This window comes from Anomalospiza imberbis, chromosome 19 (assembly GCF_031753505.1).
Source record: "Anomalospiza imberbis isolate Cuckoo-Finch-1a 21T00152 chromosome 19, ASM3175350v1, whole genome shotgun sequence".
Classification (NCBI taxonomy): domain Eukaryota; kingdom Metazoa; phylum Chordata; class Aves; order Passeriformes; family Viduidae; genus Anomalospiza; species Anomalospiza imberbis.
Genome location: NC_089699.1, coordinates 9,321,960 through 9,335,089, shown reverse-complemented (window position 1 = coordinate 9,335,089; position 13,130 = coordinate 9,321,960). Strand labels below are relative to the sequence as shown.

The 13,130-nt window shown below is 38.5% G+C and overlaps 1 protein-coding gene across 8 annotated transcripts in view; it reads left to right on the top strand.

The window, feature by feature from the left end:
* SPAG9 (sperm associated antigen 9) overlaps window positions 1–12,721 on the top strand; it is a 61,946-nt gene extending 49,225 nt beyond the window's left edge. For 5 of the 8 annotated variants that reach the window (XM_068209618.1, XM_068209621.1, XM_068209619.1 and 2 more), the window contains 7 exons: window positions 1,092–1,240; window positions 2,278–2,449; window positions 3,412–3,525; window positions 5,213–5,251; window positions 6,112–6,288; window positions 6,666–6,803; window positions 8,974–12,721. In XM_068209618.1, coding sequence (XP_068065719.1) covers window positions 1,092–1,240; window positions 2,278–2,449; window positions 3,412–3,525; window positions 5,213–5,251; window positions 6,112–6,288; window positions 6,666–6,803; window positions 8,974–9,089 — 905 coding nt within the window. In that variant the 3' untranslated portion in view covers window positions 9,090–12,721. The remainder of the gene's footprint in view (window positions 1–1,091; window positions 1,241–2,277; window positions 2,450–3,411; window positions 3,526–5,212; window positions 5,252–6,111; window positions 6,289–6,665; window positions 6,804–8,973) is intronic. The other 3 variants (XM_068209622.1, XM_068209620.1, XM_068209625.1) reach the window with 1 other exon arrangement.
* The last annotated feature ends 409 nt before the right edge of the window (window positions 12,722–13,130 follow it).

Genomic DNA, 13,130 nt, shown 5'->3' with positions numbered 1-13,130 from the left:
ACCCTTTTCTGGGTTGTCATGAGAAATATTTCTTGTTATTTCAGTTGCAGATTCAAGTTCTGTTTTTGCACTGTTGTGGTGTATTCATGGAGTATTTTCTTACTCTGAAATGGAGAATGGGCTAGATCTGCTAAATAGGGAAAAGCCATCTGAAAGTCCACTTTGATCATCATCTCTCTTGCATTTTCATTATGCTCAATAGTAATGTCTTCTGCTTTATTAGTGATAAAAATTATCTTTGGGCAAGTACTTCAATGAGAATTTTGTAAGCATCCCTTCAGAATTTCTGCCCAAACTGCTCCTGAACCAACTCCATTCTTCAGCCTCCAGAAATAGGACCTGGAGGGGAAGGTCTTACTCTGAGCAACTGGAACTTACCTATTAGCTTGTTTTTCCACCCTATTCTTTCATCTTTCCCTTGTGATGCTTAAATCCTTGTGCTCAGCATTTAAAAGAATTTAAAAGGTTGCACAACACTAATGCAAATACTGGAGAAGATGCAGCTAGGATGAAGTTGTTTTTAGTGGTTTTGTTTATATTTTTAAAACTCACTGCAGTGGTTTTAAAAGCCTCTCTAGTGAATGTCATTGATGATCTGTGGCCTTAATTCAGTCTACAGAAGAATTTTAATTGGTGTTGAATGACAAAATTTAGTATGCTTTTAGTAGATTTCAGGTGCCTTTTTTAAGATCTTGCAGCATATTTAAAAAGAATCTGCACTGGCCAACACTTCTATGTTCAGCCAAGCAGCAGGTGCCTGGTGCTGTGTGGGAAGCTGTTTGTTTTCACATGTACTGGTCCTAGTCAAGCAGAGCCTGTAGCACAGGGGTAACCTGCTGATTTAAAAATGTTTTGCTGGATTTTTAACCTGAATCATTGTACATCTTTATTTTTTTAAAAAGGTAGCTTTTGGGATGTTGGTTGCTGTTTTTTAAGGAGGAGCCTAGCCATAAACTTGTGCAGATTTACCCAGATTATTACAATGCTTTAAAAAATTAAGACTTTTAAGACAGTTGCTTGTCCTTCTAAATTTTCCTTAAACTAAACACAGGTTCCTGTGAGTTTTACATTTTTTCTTCCTGTTTTTGCAGATGGTCAGTGGGATTTGTCAAACTATCACCTCCTGGACCTGGGTCGGCCACACCACTCCATCCGGTGCATGACAGTGGTACATGACAAGGTCTGGTGTGGCTACAGGAACAAAATCTATGTTGTTCAACCAAAGGCCATGAAAATAGAGGTAAGTTCCAATGGTGATTAAAATAATTAAGTGTTATGTTTTAATGCTGCAGCTCAGACTCCAGAGTAACTCCAGAAATATCTGTTTTCATCAATATGGAAACAGGCTACCTTGCAAATTTGTTTTATGAAATAGTTGTTTTGGAAGACTTAAAGCTATGATGAGACAGTTCTCTCTTACTGAAACCAGTTTTTGGGAGATTTAGTTCTGCACTTTTGGCTGGCCAGAAATTGGAAAGTGTCCTTGTGCAGAGCTTGTAAGGCCAGCTCCCAGCTTATTCTGTGTGCCTCATTTTGTTCTCCACCCACGTGCAGAGGTTTGTAAGTGTTAATTTGGATTGTGCTCTCCTTCCAGTTAGAGAATAGTTTATTCAGGGTGTGTGAGCTGGTGTTTTATCTGCAGTGTTTAGTCTGTCATCTTAAGAGCAGAAAGTGGCTGAGGTTTCTGCAAGCCTTGGGCAATATAAGTGCTTCAGCTCCTGCTAATTGGCCTGAGACATGGGCCAGGCCTTGGAGGGTGACTGCTCAGCTCTTCTGAAAATATCAGTCACCCAATAATAACCTGCTTTTGTGAAGACTATAAATATACATGGGAAAACTGAAATGAAGTTCATATAAAAGTGAAATGGATTGTTTTGCTGGTGGATAGTGTGTATTTTGCACAGGTGAGGTTGTTTATGAGTCAGTCATGATGGAACAAGGAAGAAAGACAGTTTTTGGGCACATGTGCTTTGTGCTGTGGCAGCAGGATCTCAGACCAAAACGGCTCCAGGTTCAAGGGAAACAGAAGCTGGAGCAGGCTGGGATTAGATGTTTAAATGAAGACTGAGTAGGAAATTACAGCTTTGAGATCACACTCAGGGATTCTAGAGCATCACATGCTATTTGTAACTGAGCTAAACACTGTCTGTGATCTTGCAAATCAGAGAGTTGTGCTTGATTGAAAATTGTCAGTTCAGACTGTATGAGAGTAACAGAGAAACCTTTCTTACTCTTCCCTTTGTTTTACCTTCTGATTTGAACCCCAATGTTTCACAGAAATCCTTTGATGCCCACCCAAGGAGGGAGAGCCAAGTGAGGCAGCTGGCATGGGTGGGGGACGGCGTGTGGGTGTCCATCCGCCTGGACTCCACCCTGCGCCTCTACCATGCCCACACCTACCAGCACCTGCAGGATGTGGACATTGAGCCCTATGTAAGCAAAATGCTTGGTAAGTTCCCAGGAAAAACTGGTGTGTTCTTGCTGTCTGCAGCTTTCTTTTCCTGCTAGAGATCAGGCAGTTCTCACTGCAGATTTGGGGTAAAGGTGGGTGGAAAGGCCAGTTAAAATCAGTTTGTGCAAACGTGAATCTGGAAGTAGAAGCCTAAGTCAGTCTGTGAAGCATGATGGGGGTGATGGGTCATCTGTTACAGTCTGTTGACCTTACCTGGTGTGTAAAGTGTCCTTAAAAACTCAAAACTAATGAGGAAAATGGTGGTTGAGTAGGGCAGGCACCAATAAAGACACTACAATCTTTCTTTTTTTATATACTGATACATTTTTTAATAGCTAAAAATGGGAGGAATCCATTACCTGCCCGGAAACTTGCCTATTTTTTCAAAAAAACCACTCGAGATAGGAAAATTTTATTGCTGTTGAACCTAGTAAGATTTCTGATTTTTTTTCATTAATATCTGTATAAGAGCAGTTTGACCACATGCATTACACAACAAATACAGGTAATTAGGCTCTGGGAAATCCTTCACAAGTCACTGCTGTGTATTGCACATAGCTGGTGTCGAGCCTTCTGCTCCCCTCATCATGCTAACAAATGAGAAATTAATTTTAATGGATTACAAACCACTATCTTCTGTCAGTAAACTCTTTTTTTTGCTTGTTTTAAAAGCTGGTAAGCCCCAAAACATTTTACTGTGCAGCATTAAGGACCTTTTTTGCTTTCTCATAGCTAATGTTAGACTCTTGAAGTATAGATTCTTAATTTAATTACAGTGTTGTATTGTAGCCTTCTAGGTTATCTTTACAACTTAAATGTGCTCCTCTACTTTGTTTCTGTCAGAAGTGGGAGGGAATTACTTGTCTGTGTGATTTGGGAGTTGGATTTAAGATTCTCTGTTGTAGAACTAAAATTATTCTTGCTCATAATTTTTGATGAAAAGCATCTTTCGTTTTTAGGTACTGGTAAACTGGGATTCTCATTTGTGAGAATCACAGCACTTATGGTGTCTTGTAATCGTTTATGGGTAGGAACAGGAAATGGTGTCATCATCTCCATTCCATTAACAGAAAGTAAGTAAAATATCAATGAATAGCACTGTGCAATATGCTGTAGGCATAAAAAGAGTATTAAACACCTTTCAGATGCTTGCTAATGGATAGAAAGCTTCACTGCCAGGTCTGACTCTTTCAGGTTTGTAACAGATCAGGTCTGTGTGATGTTTAGCACCTATATTTGTGTATGTGGTTACAATTACCCTGAGAAAACAACACATCTCCAGAATCTTGTGTACTGCTGTTTGAGCAGAGTTTGCTTGAATCAAAGGGACACTTTGAAGCCTTAGAGGTGCTCTGAGCATTAGCAGCAGTGATAGAAGTTTATTGCTTATACAAGACATCATTAGTTTTCTAACTAATGTTATTTTTGATTGCCATATGATCACAAAATACATTTTTCTTTGATTTGAGCATGTTGTTGTTGTTGCTAATACAATTTGATTGGCTTTAGTTCTTGAGAATTCATCTCAAAGTGGGTATAAAGGACTGGAACAGAAGTAGCACAGACTGCTTTAAAGGACACATTCAGGGTTATAGGAACTGTAAATACATTCAAACAGGGCACTAACATCCAGGTCAAATTCCAGTCATGTAGATCCTGGTTTTTGCTTAATAACAGAACCCAGACTCTTGTCATAGGCTGAAACTAATTGAGGGCAGTTGAATCTCAGGAGAAAAGAACAGCTCAAGGGCAAACCAAATCTTAAATAGGTAAAGCTTGGGAAGAATCGGTGTAAATTGATTGAATTTAAACAATTAAAAAAAAATCCTCAACACTTGTGCCTGAGACTAATGTTATAACAGGTGGACAGAAGTTTCAGAAAATAAAATGTAGACTTATGGTAGTCCTAATTGTACTGTTGTTACTTAGAAAATAGTGCAGTCTGACAGGTGAAGTTTTAGGGTGATTTAATAGTGAAAACTCTTCATGTTGTATCTGCTTTGTTGAACAGCCAACACATGCATTGTTTCTCATGTTGTTCCATTGCATTGTCCATCCATTGAGTAACTGTCTTTTTTTTGCATGAATGTACTAAGGAAGGACAGACTTCCTGTCATGGATTTTGAGACACTTTAAATCATGCTTTCAAAAATTATAGCTCTTAATTTGCATCAAGCTTAATTTAATGTTTCCAGAGGAGTTTGTTTTAAACCAGGAGTGAACATGAAGAAATCCCTATTTAAGCTTTTCAGTTGCATTTCATTTCTTTTGGTTGGTTGTGGGTCAGAACAGCCTTCCTTGGGGATAGCCTGATAGTGAGTCTGAGAACCCTGGTAAGAAATAGTAATAAAGCAGTCACATCTTTGCATGAGCAGTGGCATCTCTCAATCCCCTGGGTCTTAATAGTAGGGCAGCAGATGATGTTCCAAAAGGGTACTTGAAAACATGAGTCATTCTGTATTATTCTGGAGCCTCCTGCCAAGGAAAGAGAGAAAGGGGAAACATTGCTAATCAATAATAAACTTAAAAATACATGACAGTGCTTTTGTGGTCTATTTTGTATTGAAACTTCTGTAGTAAGATGCTGTTCTTTGTGACTTTTGATTGAATCTTCTGTAATTAAATATCTATTGGTTTTTTTAGGAGCTAAAATTTTAAGCTCTACCTTATCAAAAACCAAAATATGAGTGGTGGGTTCTCATTAATCCTTCTCCTCTACTGTCATACCTATCCATTTCCCCTTTCCTCCTTTCTCACTAGCTGTAATCCTCCACCAGGGACGTTTACTGGGGCTGCGGGGTAAGTGCAGATCCTGAACCAAAACCTATTTTCAGGCTTATAATAGCCACTTCGAGGCTGTTTCCCACTCCTTATAGATTTGCCCTTTGTATGTTCCTAAATGTTTTTCCACTTGCAGTTACTGCATTGCAGCAGTTTTATGTTTGCTAAATGGCCACCAATCTGCTCAGCAGTTTAGCATATCATCCTGTGTTGCAGCTGAACTCTCATACAGACTTTCTCTTCCAGCCAGTGTGATACCACATCTTATAACTTTGTCATTAATCCACATCATTTGCTGTCTTGTTACAAATCACTGTTTCTTTCACTACTTTGATAGTCTTTGGAATGGAGATGGCTTGTATGTCTAGCATGAGTACTTCTCTTGTTTGATGTATTTTAAAACTTCTCAGTAAAATCTAGATGTAGAGTGATAATAGGGTAGCTCTTTCATGCCCACAGGTGGCTCTTTCTAGAGAATTTTTGATGGCAAGTGCATACATAATGATTAGTTGGAATGAAACGGTCTTTAATTACATGTTTAAGTACATGGAATTTGCTCATACTGAAACACATTAGAGGTACTTATTTTCTATGAAAGATACAGTCCTGTCACAAATTACTTTTCCCAAAAGTAGGATATTGAAATCTGGTGTTTATGCTAGACTAATAAGAATCCTGCTCCATTTTCTGATGTACTTAAAATAACGAAGCATGCAATCTTTTTCTTTCCAGCTCTGTCTTGAATTGGCATTGCTGCCCTCCTGTTTCATTTTTATCTAAGTTGGCTTTAGCTTTTAGATGGTACCATAAGGTTTCTTAACAAATAACCACTTCAGCAATTTGTGTTTTGAAGTAGCAAACAACCTCTTCTTTTACAGCCAATAAATCACCAGCAGGCTCTGGAAACCGTCCGGGGAGTGTGATCCGTGTGTATGGAGATGAGCACAGTGACAAAGTGACTCCAGGGACATTCATCCCCTACTGCTCCATGGCACACGCACAGCTCTGCTTCCACGGCCACCGGGATGCTGTGAAATTCTTTGTTGCTGTACCAGGTGAGGTTTTGTTACTACCTACAAAAGAGGTGGTTTTGTTTTTTTGTTTGGGTTGTTTTTGTTGTTGTTTTTTCCTTAATTCACTTAGTTAAACCAAGTGTTTAGGCAAAGATAGCAAGAGTACTCTCAGAAACAATGAATTGTATTTTTAATTACAAGACTTGTCTGATTGCTAAGTGCAGCCTTGTTTAATGGGAGGAAAAGGGCTTGATCACAAGCAAGGACTTTGCTTCCTTCTGTGAAAAAGGTGCTTTGCTAAGTGAGCACTTGTCTGTTAAGAAGGCACTCAACTGCATTAGGCATTGTCATCTAATGATCAAGCACAGGAGGTTTTACTCTGACATAAGGCATTAAAAAGTGTTCTGTTTTTCTCCCAGGTCAGGTTATTTGCCCTCAGAGTAGTGGTGGAACAGATCTCACAGCTGATAAACAAGCCCAGGAGTCCTTCAACCAGGGTCCCTTAAAATCAATGTTGGTGATAAGCGGTGGAGAAGGATACATTGACTTCAGAATGGGTAAGACATCTGAGCTTTAAATGAGTCATACTTCATACTGAAAGGGTATTAACCAGATAATAAATGCTGCTGTAATTGCAGTGAGTGCATTTTGTGTATATACAGTCTTTACCATACACTGCAGGAGTGGAAGTATTTTTATTCTGTCACACACCTTCAGCTTCTCCTCCTCCTCCCAATAAACCATGACTTTTGGGATGTGAGAGATGATGCTCACTTTTAAAATTTCAAAGGTTTACTAAACCTTAACAAAAATACAACAAAAGGACTAAATAAGAAAAAAATACAACACTGGGAGCAAAGGACTCGACCACCATGTGCTTGTCTACAAAATGGATGCTCCGCCTTTTATACCTCTAGCCCCTCCCAAAGTCTTATCAGTCTCCTCCTTCTTTGTGGAGTTCACTTTCTTAAATCTTGACTGGAGGTCAGGTGTTACTGTAGTAACAAGCTGACCCTCCCCAAATGCCCCAACTACCAAGGCCATCTTGTGATAACAATGCAAGAGGGAACATATTACAGTAACATAACTACACATCTACAAAACTTCTCTTAACATATACATAACATTTACCCCTTAATTGTGAGAGCCAATCATCTCATTACTCATCTGTAACAGGGATGACTAAGGAGGTGTAAGGAGGTTTATTTGAAACTCTGTTTTGGAGTCATGTACCACCTTCCTGTTTATGCTTTCAGTCTTTCTTTGGCAGGTTAATCTTCTGTCTCAAACTGCTGGAAAACATGTCCTTAGCTACTTAAATAGGCAGACTGACTGAAAACAAGTCATGTTAAGTGAAGAATACTCAGTGTAAAATTTACTCATTTTTGAGTGGGGAAAAATAAAGTAGATCACTTATCTCTGCATGCCTATCATATTTGATCACTGCTTTTCTTGGATAGCACTTTTGCATGATCTAGCCCATAAAAGATTTCTTGTGTAAACATCTATCTTCTTTTTAATTGAACTCTTTGGGGAAATAAAGTGAGAGCTGTTGTGATTCTGTAGAGACCTTGACAAAAAGTGCATAAAAAGGTGTCACAACTCTTAGATCTGCTTTTGACCTTTTGCCTAAATCTGTCTGTAGTCTTTCAAAACCAACCAAACAGCAAAACAACCCACATAAACCATGACAAAGGAAAACCCAGGAAGGCCAGCCCAAATCCTGTCGTCCCACTAGTCAGTGACAAGCAGGTTCCCGGGGTGACCGTGATGGATTTCTGTGGGGGACAGGACTGGAGACAGTTCTGTGCCACAGTGCTGTGAGGGCTCAAGTGCTGCAGTCACTCAGGGCAGCTGGAACAGCCACATTCCAAATGCTCGTTCTGCTGTCCCCTGGCATGATGGCAAAGCCATGAGCTGAGTGCCAGTGCTGCCTTAGCCCAGCCAATGCCACATGAGCCCAGCAAACTTTGGGGGTTTGGTCTGTGTTCAGTTCCCTCAGCCCTCCAAAGGAGTCTAACCAGAACACAAGCCAAAATTTGATTTGACACCTTCCTGAAGGTGTAGGTCAGTTCCTGTTTCCTCTGATTAAAGTGACCTCCTGGACTGATGATCCTGGCTGTTCATGTGTAGTTCAGTGTCACCTTTGGTCCCAGTCAGCTCCTGTCACCCCGAGTTCAGGTGCAGCTGTAAAACTGCTCTTCTTTTTGAAGAGCGATAATGGAGAATATGCTCAAGGCTGTCTTTGCCACCATGGGCAGAGTTGTGACAACCTGGAATAACTGGAACAGGAGGAAAGAGTGGGAAAGGTTGACCATAGACATGAATGTTGTGTTGTCTCACATGTGCTCAATTGCAGCTCTTGGCCCAGGGCATTTATATGTTTGGGTTTGTAACACTTTCTAGTAGCAAAACCATCTCTATGTCTGCCTGGTAGTTTGCAGATTAGGTTTCTCTACATTAAAGAGTTACAAGTAATGAAACATGTAGAGTATGGATACTTATGAAACTGCCATTATTTTTTGGGCTAGAAGTAAAGAATATCACCAGCAGAATGCTGGGCTCTGAGATAATTATGCAACACACTGTTTACATTCACAGACCTTAATATGTTTTTATATCAGCATATGGCAATGCTGTCTTTTTAGTGTTTTTCTTGTCTTGCTGCATGTGGTGTTGATGCTGTTCTGGTTATTGGCTGCCTCTACCAAAGGTGTTTTGTTCCAGGTGATGAAGGAGGAGAATCTGAACTCCTGGGAGAAGCTCTACCACTTGAACCTTCTGTAGCCAAAGCTGAGAGGAGTCACTTGATAGTGTGGCAAGTCATGTGTGGCAGTGAGTGAGACTACAGGATGCAGTTGGAGACCTTAAAAATTGGGGGGGGGAGGAGGGGGAAGAAAAAAAAAATGCTTCTGCATGTCTTTTTTTTATTTTGTGAACCTGTTTCACAACATGATGTTTTGAACATGATGTTGAAGCATTTCTTTGCTGTTTAACTTTATATTGAAACCTGTCATACCTTTAGCTATACAGGAATTAGCTTGTGCTGTTTTACTGCACCTGTGTTAAATGGAACAGTGTGAGGAAATCAGATGTTTCTCCAGCTGGTGTGCACACCACAGTGAGCAGCTGATACAGTTTTACTGTACCACAGCAATCTCATGTGTTCACTTCTTTGGTAGTCTCACTTGAGTTCAGCTTTGTTCCAACTGAGCTTCATTTCACTGTATAATTGGGTAAAACAGCAAAGTTATTCCCAGAGTATGAAAAAAAATTGACAAATTAGAAGATGGATTATTAAGACTCATCCAAATACTCAGTTTTTGGGCTAAAGCAAACTGTATATTTCAGCTTTTGTTTTCAAACCTGGAAAATCTTGCTCATCCAGTGTACACGGTTTAATTTGTTACATTCTTCAGAATTTGTGGGGGGAAAGAGGAGGCTGTATAGGAATTAAAATGAAAATATTTAAATAAAATTGTATTTTCACTATTAAACCTTAAAGTTTGAGAGCTGCTGCCCTCAGTAATGAGCAATTTTGAGCATAATGTTTTTCCATCTCCCTGACATGGGACAACTCTGTTTCCAGATGGTATTCTTAGGTTGATATAAATTGGAAAATAACTGTAAAATTCTCAAACAGGGGATATGTTTTGTTCTTTTCTTAACTCCTTATGTCCTAAGCACTTAGAATGATCTTCTCTGCCTAACTGGTCAAACTCATAAGGCACTGTATGTGTGAAGGTTGGAGACCTCAATTAGAGCATGAGAAAAGACTGAGAGTGTACAGGAAAAAAATAGGTTCTGCACAAGTGAGATTGTAAAGGTGATGCCTCAGGCATCAAAGGAAGTGTAATTCCAGATAATTGGGTACTATATATATATATATATATATATATATATATATATATATATATATAGTTTTGTAGCTCTATACCCCAATTTAGTTAAAAAGATAAATAATTCAGCAACAATATTATCAGGTAACACAACGACAAAGAAAATTACTGGAAGTCAGGAGACTAATATTAGGCTGACATTCTGTCTACTCACAATCTTTTTTTTTTAACCATAAATGTGAGTTTAATACTGTCTTCCTTTTACATTAAAATTTCTGCATTAGTATCAAACCTAAGTTAAACGCTTCATGATTTCTGTACTTCAGAAGATTTAAAAACCCAGATTTGCTCTTTAATTTAGTCTCTGGAAAGTGAAAGTTTTGAGGGTTTTAATAAACATCCAGCATTTACCCCTAAAAGGCTGGAGCTGTTCAGATTAGCAGAGAAATTTAGTAACTTGATTATGTGAGAGAACTGAACAGTTTCAGATGAGTAAATATAGAAACACTTTTCTAAAACTGCCTAAACATTTTTATGCAATAGGAGCAGTTCTGGTCTATCAGGCAAACATGTGTTTATATATTTTCTTAATTTTTTAAATTAACACATTTAGCTGAGGTCTATTGTGTAAATATATATTTAGGCAGCTTTTTCAAATGCATATCATAGCTGATAAACCAGAAAATCTCCATTCAGGTCTATTGGTTAGATTTATATGTATAAATACTTTTTAAGCAACGTATTTTGTACACAGCTGTTCCTCTCGTAAATATGTATTTAGGACATGAACTATGTAGTAAAAATCCTTATTAAAGATGTTTAATATCTTGGTAGTATTTTTTTCTTCAGAATGCCAAAAGCAATGAGAGCATGTTGTTCATAATTTGCTTTCCATATTCATCTTGAATGTCACTCTTAAAGTACTTTGGCTTAAATATAAAGTCTGGAAGTTTATTAAAAATTATACAAATACCAGTTATACAAAAGTAACATGAGTTAACACTCTTAGACCTATTTAAAACTTATAGGCATGTATGCTGAACATGAAGCACATCTGAATTAACTAATGGGACAGGATGTCTTAAGAAAAATGCTGTCTAAACACTTACTGTTGTGTAGAATCTTCACTGTGAGTGGTGCAGTTTCATTGCTTTTCCTGCTGTTTTCTTGAATTTATTTTTTTTTTCTCTTTGGAAAACACGATCTCCAGAGTTTTATACTCACTGGTTGATTGTCACATTCTCATGTTCTCAAGAAGAAAAAGCGCACAATTCTGTTCCTTGGTTCTTTGTAGGGTTTCATTTGTTATTAAAGACAAGCTGTGTTCTCTGAGTGACGTTACTGCTCCAGCTGGAGCAGTGCAAGCTGGCAAGTGTGTACCTGGTCTTTTGCCAAATGGAGCTGGCCCACCGTGCCATTTTAGTCACTTGAGTGGGCCAGCCCTTGCAAATATTTCAGAGAATGATGGCTTGCCTCTGAGCAAAAATGGAAGGGTTTTAAAGCAGATAGTAGTTGAACTGTGTAGCACTATGGGTGTAGATAAAGGCATGTGCACTTCTCTCTATTTCTCATTTAAAAACTTTATCCCCTGTCCTAAGGTACAGTAGATTAACTGGGTCCCTGTTGCCATCACAGTGTGCTGGGCTGTATAAACTCCCCTTAAGGTCACTCTGAAAGGTGAGTAAAGCACGCAAACCCCAGGCACTGTGATGGCAATACACCCTCAACTCTGTCTCAAGAATGTGTTTATGCATTACACTCGTGATTAAAGCATCATATAAATAGGAACTAATCTCTTGATATCTACAGCTTGTTAATAGTTTGGAAACATTTTGAGCACAAAATATGCAGCACATGACTTGCCTGGGTAGGGGTGTTTGCATGGTGAAGGTGAGGCTGCATTGTCCATTCCTTGGGAAGGTCTTCCTGTGCTGGATAGGATCGAGCTGACAGAGCGTAGACACTTTATCATAGGCTGCCTTAGTAATAAACAAATCTTTAATCTGTTTTATTATACTAACTGTTCTAAAGAACGTATGTCTTTAAAAAATGCTGTGTAACTGAATATTTATTTCCATGTGAGTATTATAAAAGTTACCAAAGGATTAAACCTGACTTAGCACTCTGTAAATGGCCCTGTTGGGGTGGTCCTTGTGAAGGCCTCCTCTGTAAAACGAGACATGGTAAACTCAAATACAGTTCTTCTTTAGGGAAATGAAATGTTCTTTTCTAACAGGGTTATGCCATATTGTAAAAACCTATATTGCACCTCAAAGCATTTTTCTATACACTAAATGTCTCTCCCACCCTCTAACAAGATTAAGTTTCCTTTATTAATTTTGTTGATGCACATTTCTCAATCTTTTAAACATATATTTTAAACATTTTATGTTCTGTAATTTTTGAAAGTTTTGTCTGTTGGACACTTTATGCTGAATTTTACTTGCCTCTGTAATCTGAGATGGATTCTACAGCGTTAAACTTGCTGTCTGTTAAAACTTGAGGCTTCTTTTCTGTGAGCAGAAGAGCTCATATAGCAGTGTAGTTATTTCAGTATTTATTTCTATTATTGAATCCATGAGGTTCAGAATGTAACTTTGTACATGAAATATATATAAATATGTATATGAAACATGCATTGGGTCAGTGTGTTCTTTGTAATCTCATGTTAATTTTGCCGAGTTTTGGTGCTATCAGAAGACACAATTTTTGGGATTTTACACTAATGCCAAATATTGTCATTATCAATGATGTGTTTGAGTCAGTCCAGGACTAGTGTTATCCTGCACTCTCGTAGTGGTCCCAGACAAAAGCTGGGAAGAAAAGCTATGATGTCTGTGCCTTTCTTTAAGATACAGATCTGGAGGAGATCTGCTTAATGCAGCTCAGATGAAATAGATTATATCAGATGAAATAGATTATATCAGATGAAATAGGTGCTGACACTGAGATTTAGTTTTGAAATTGTTTTAGCAGAGATTCATCAGAGCTCAAATGCTCCCTGGTTACTTCCTGCTCAGCAAAGGAAGTTTTTAAGGCAGAAGA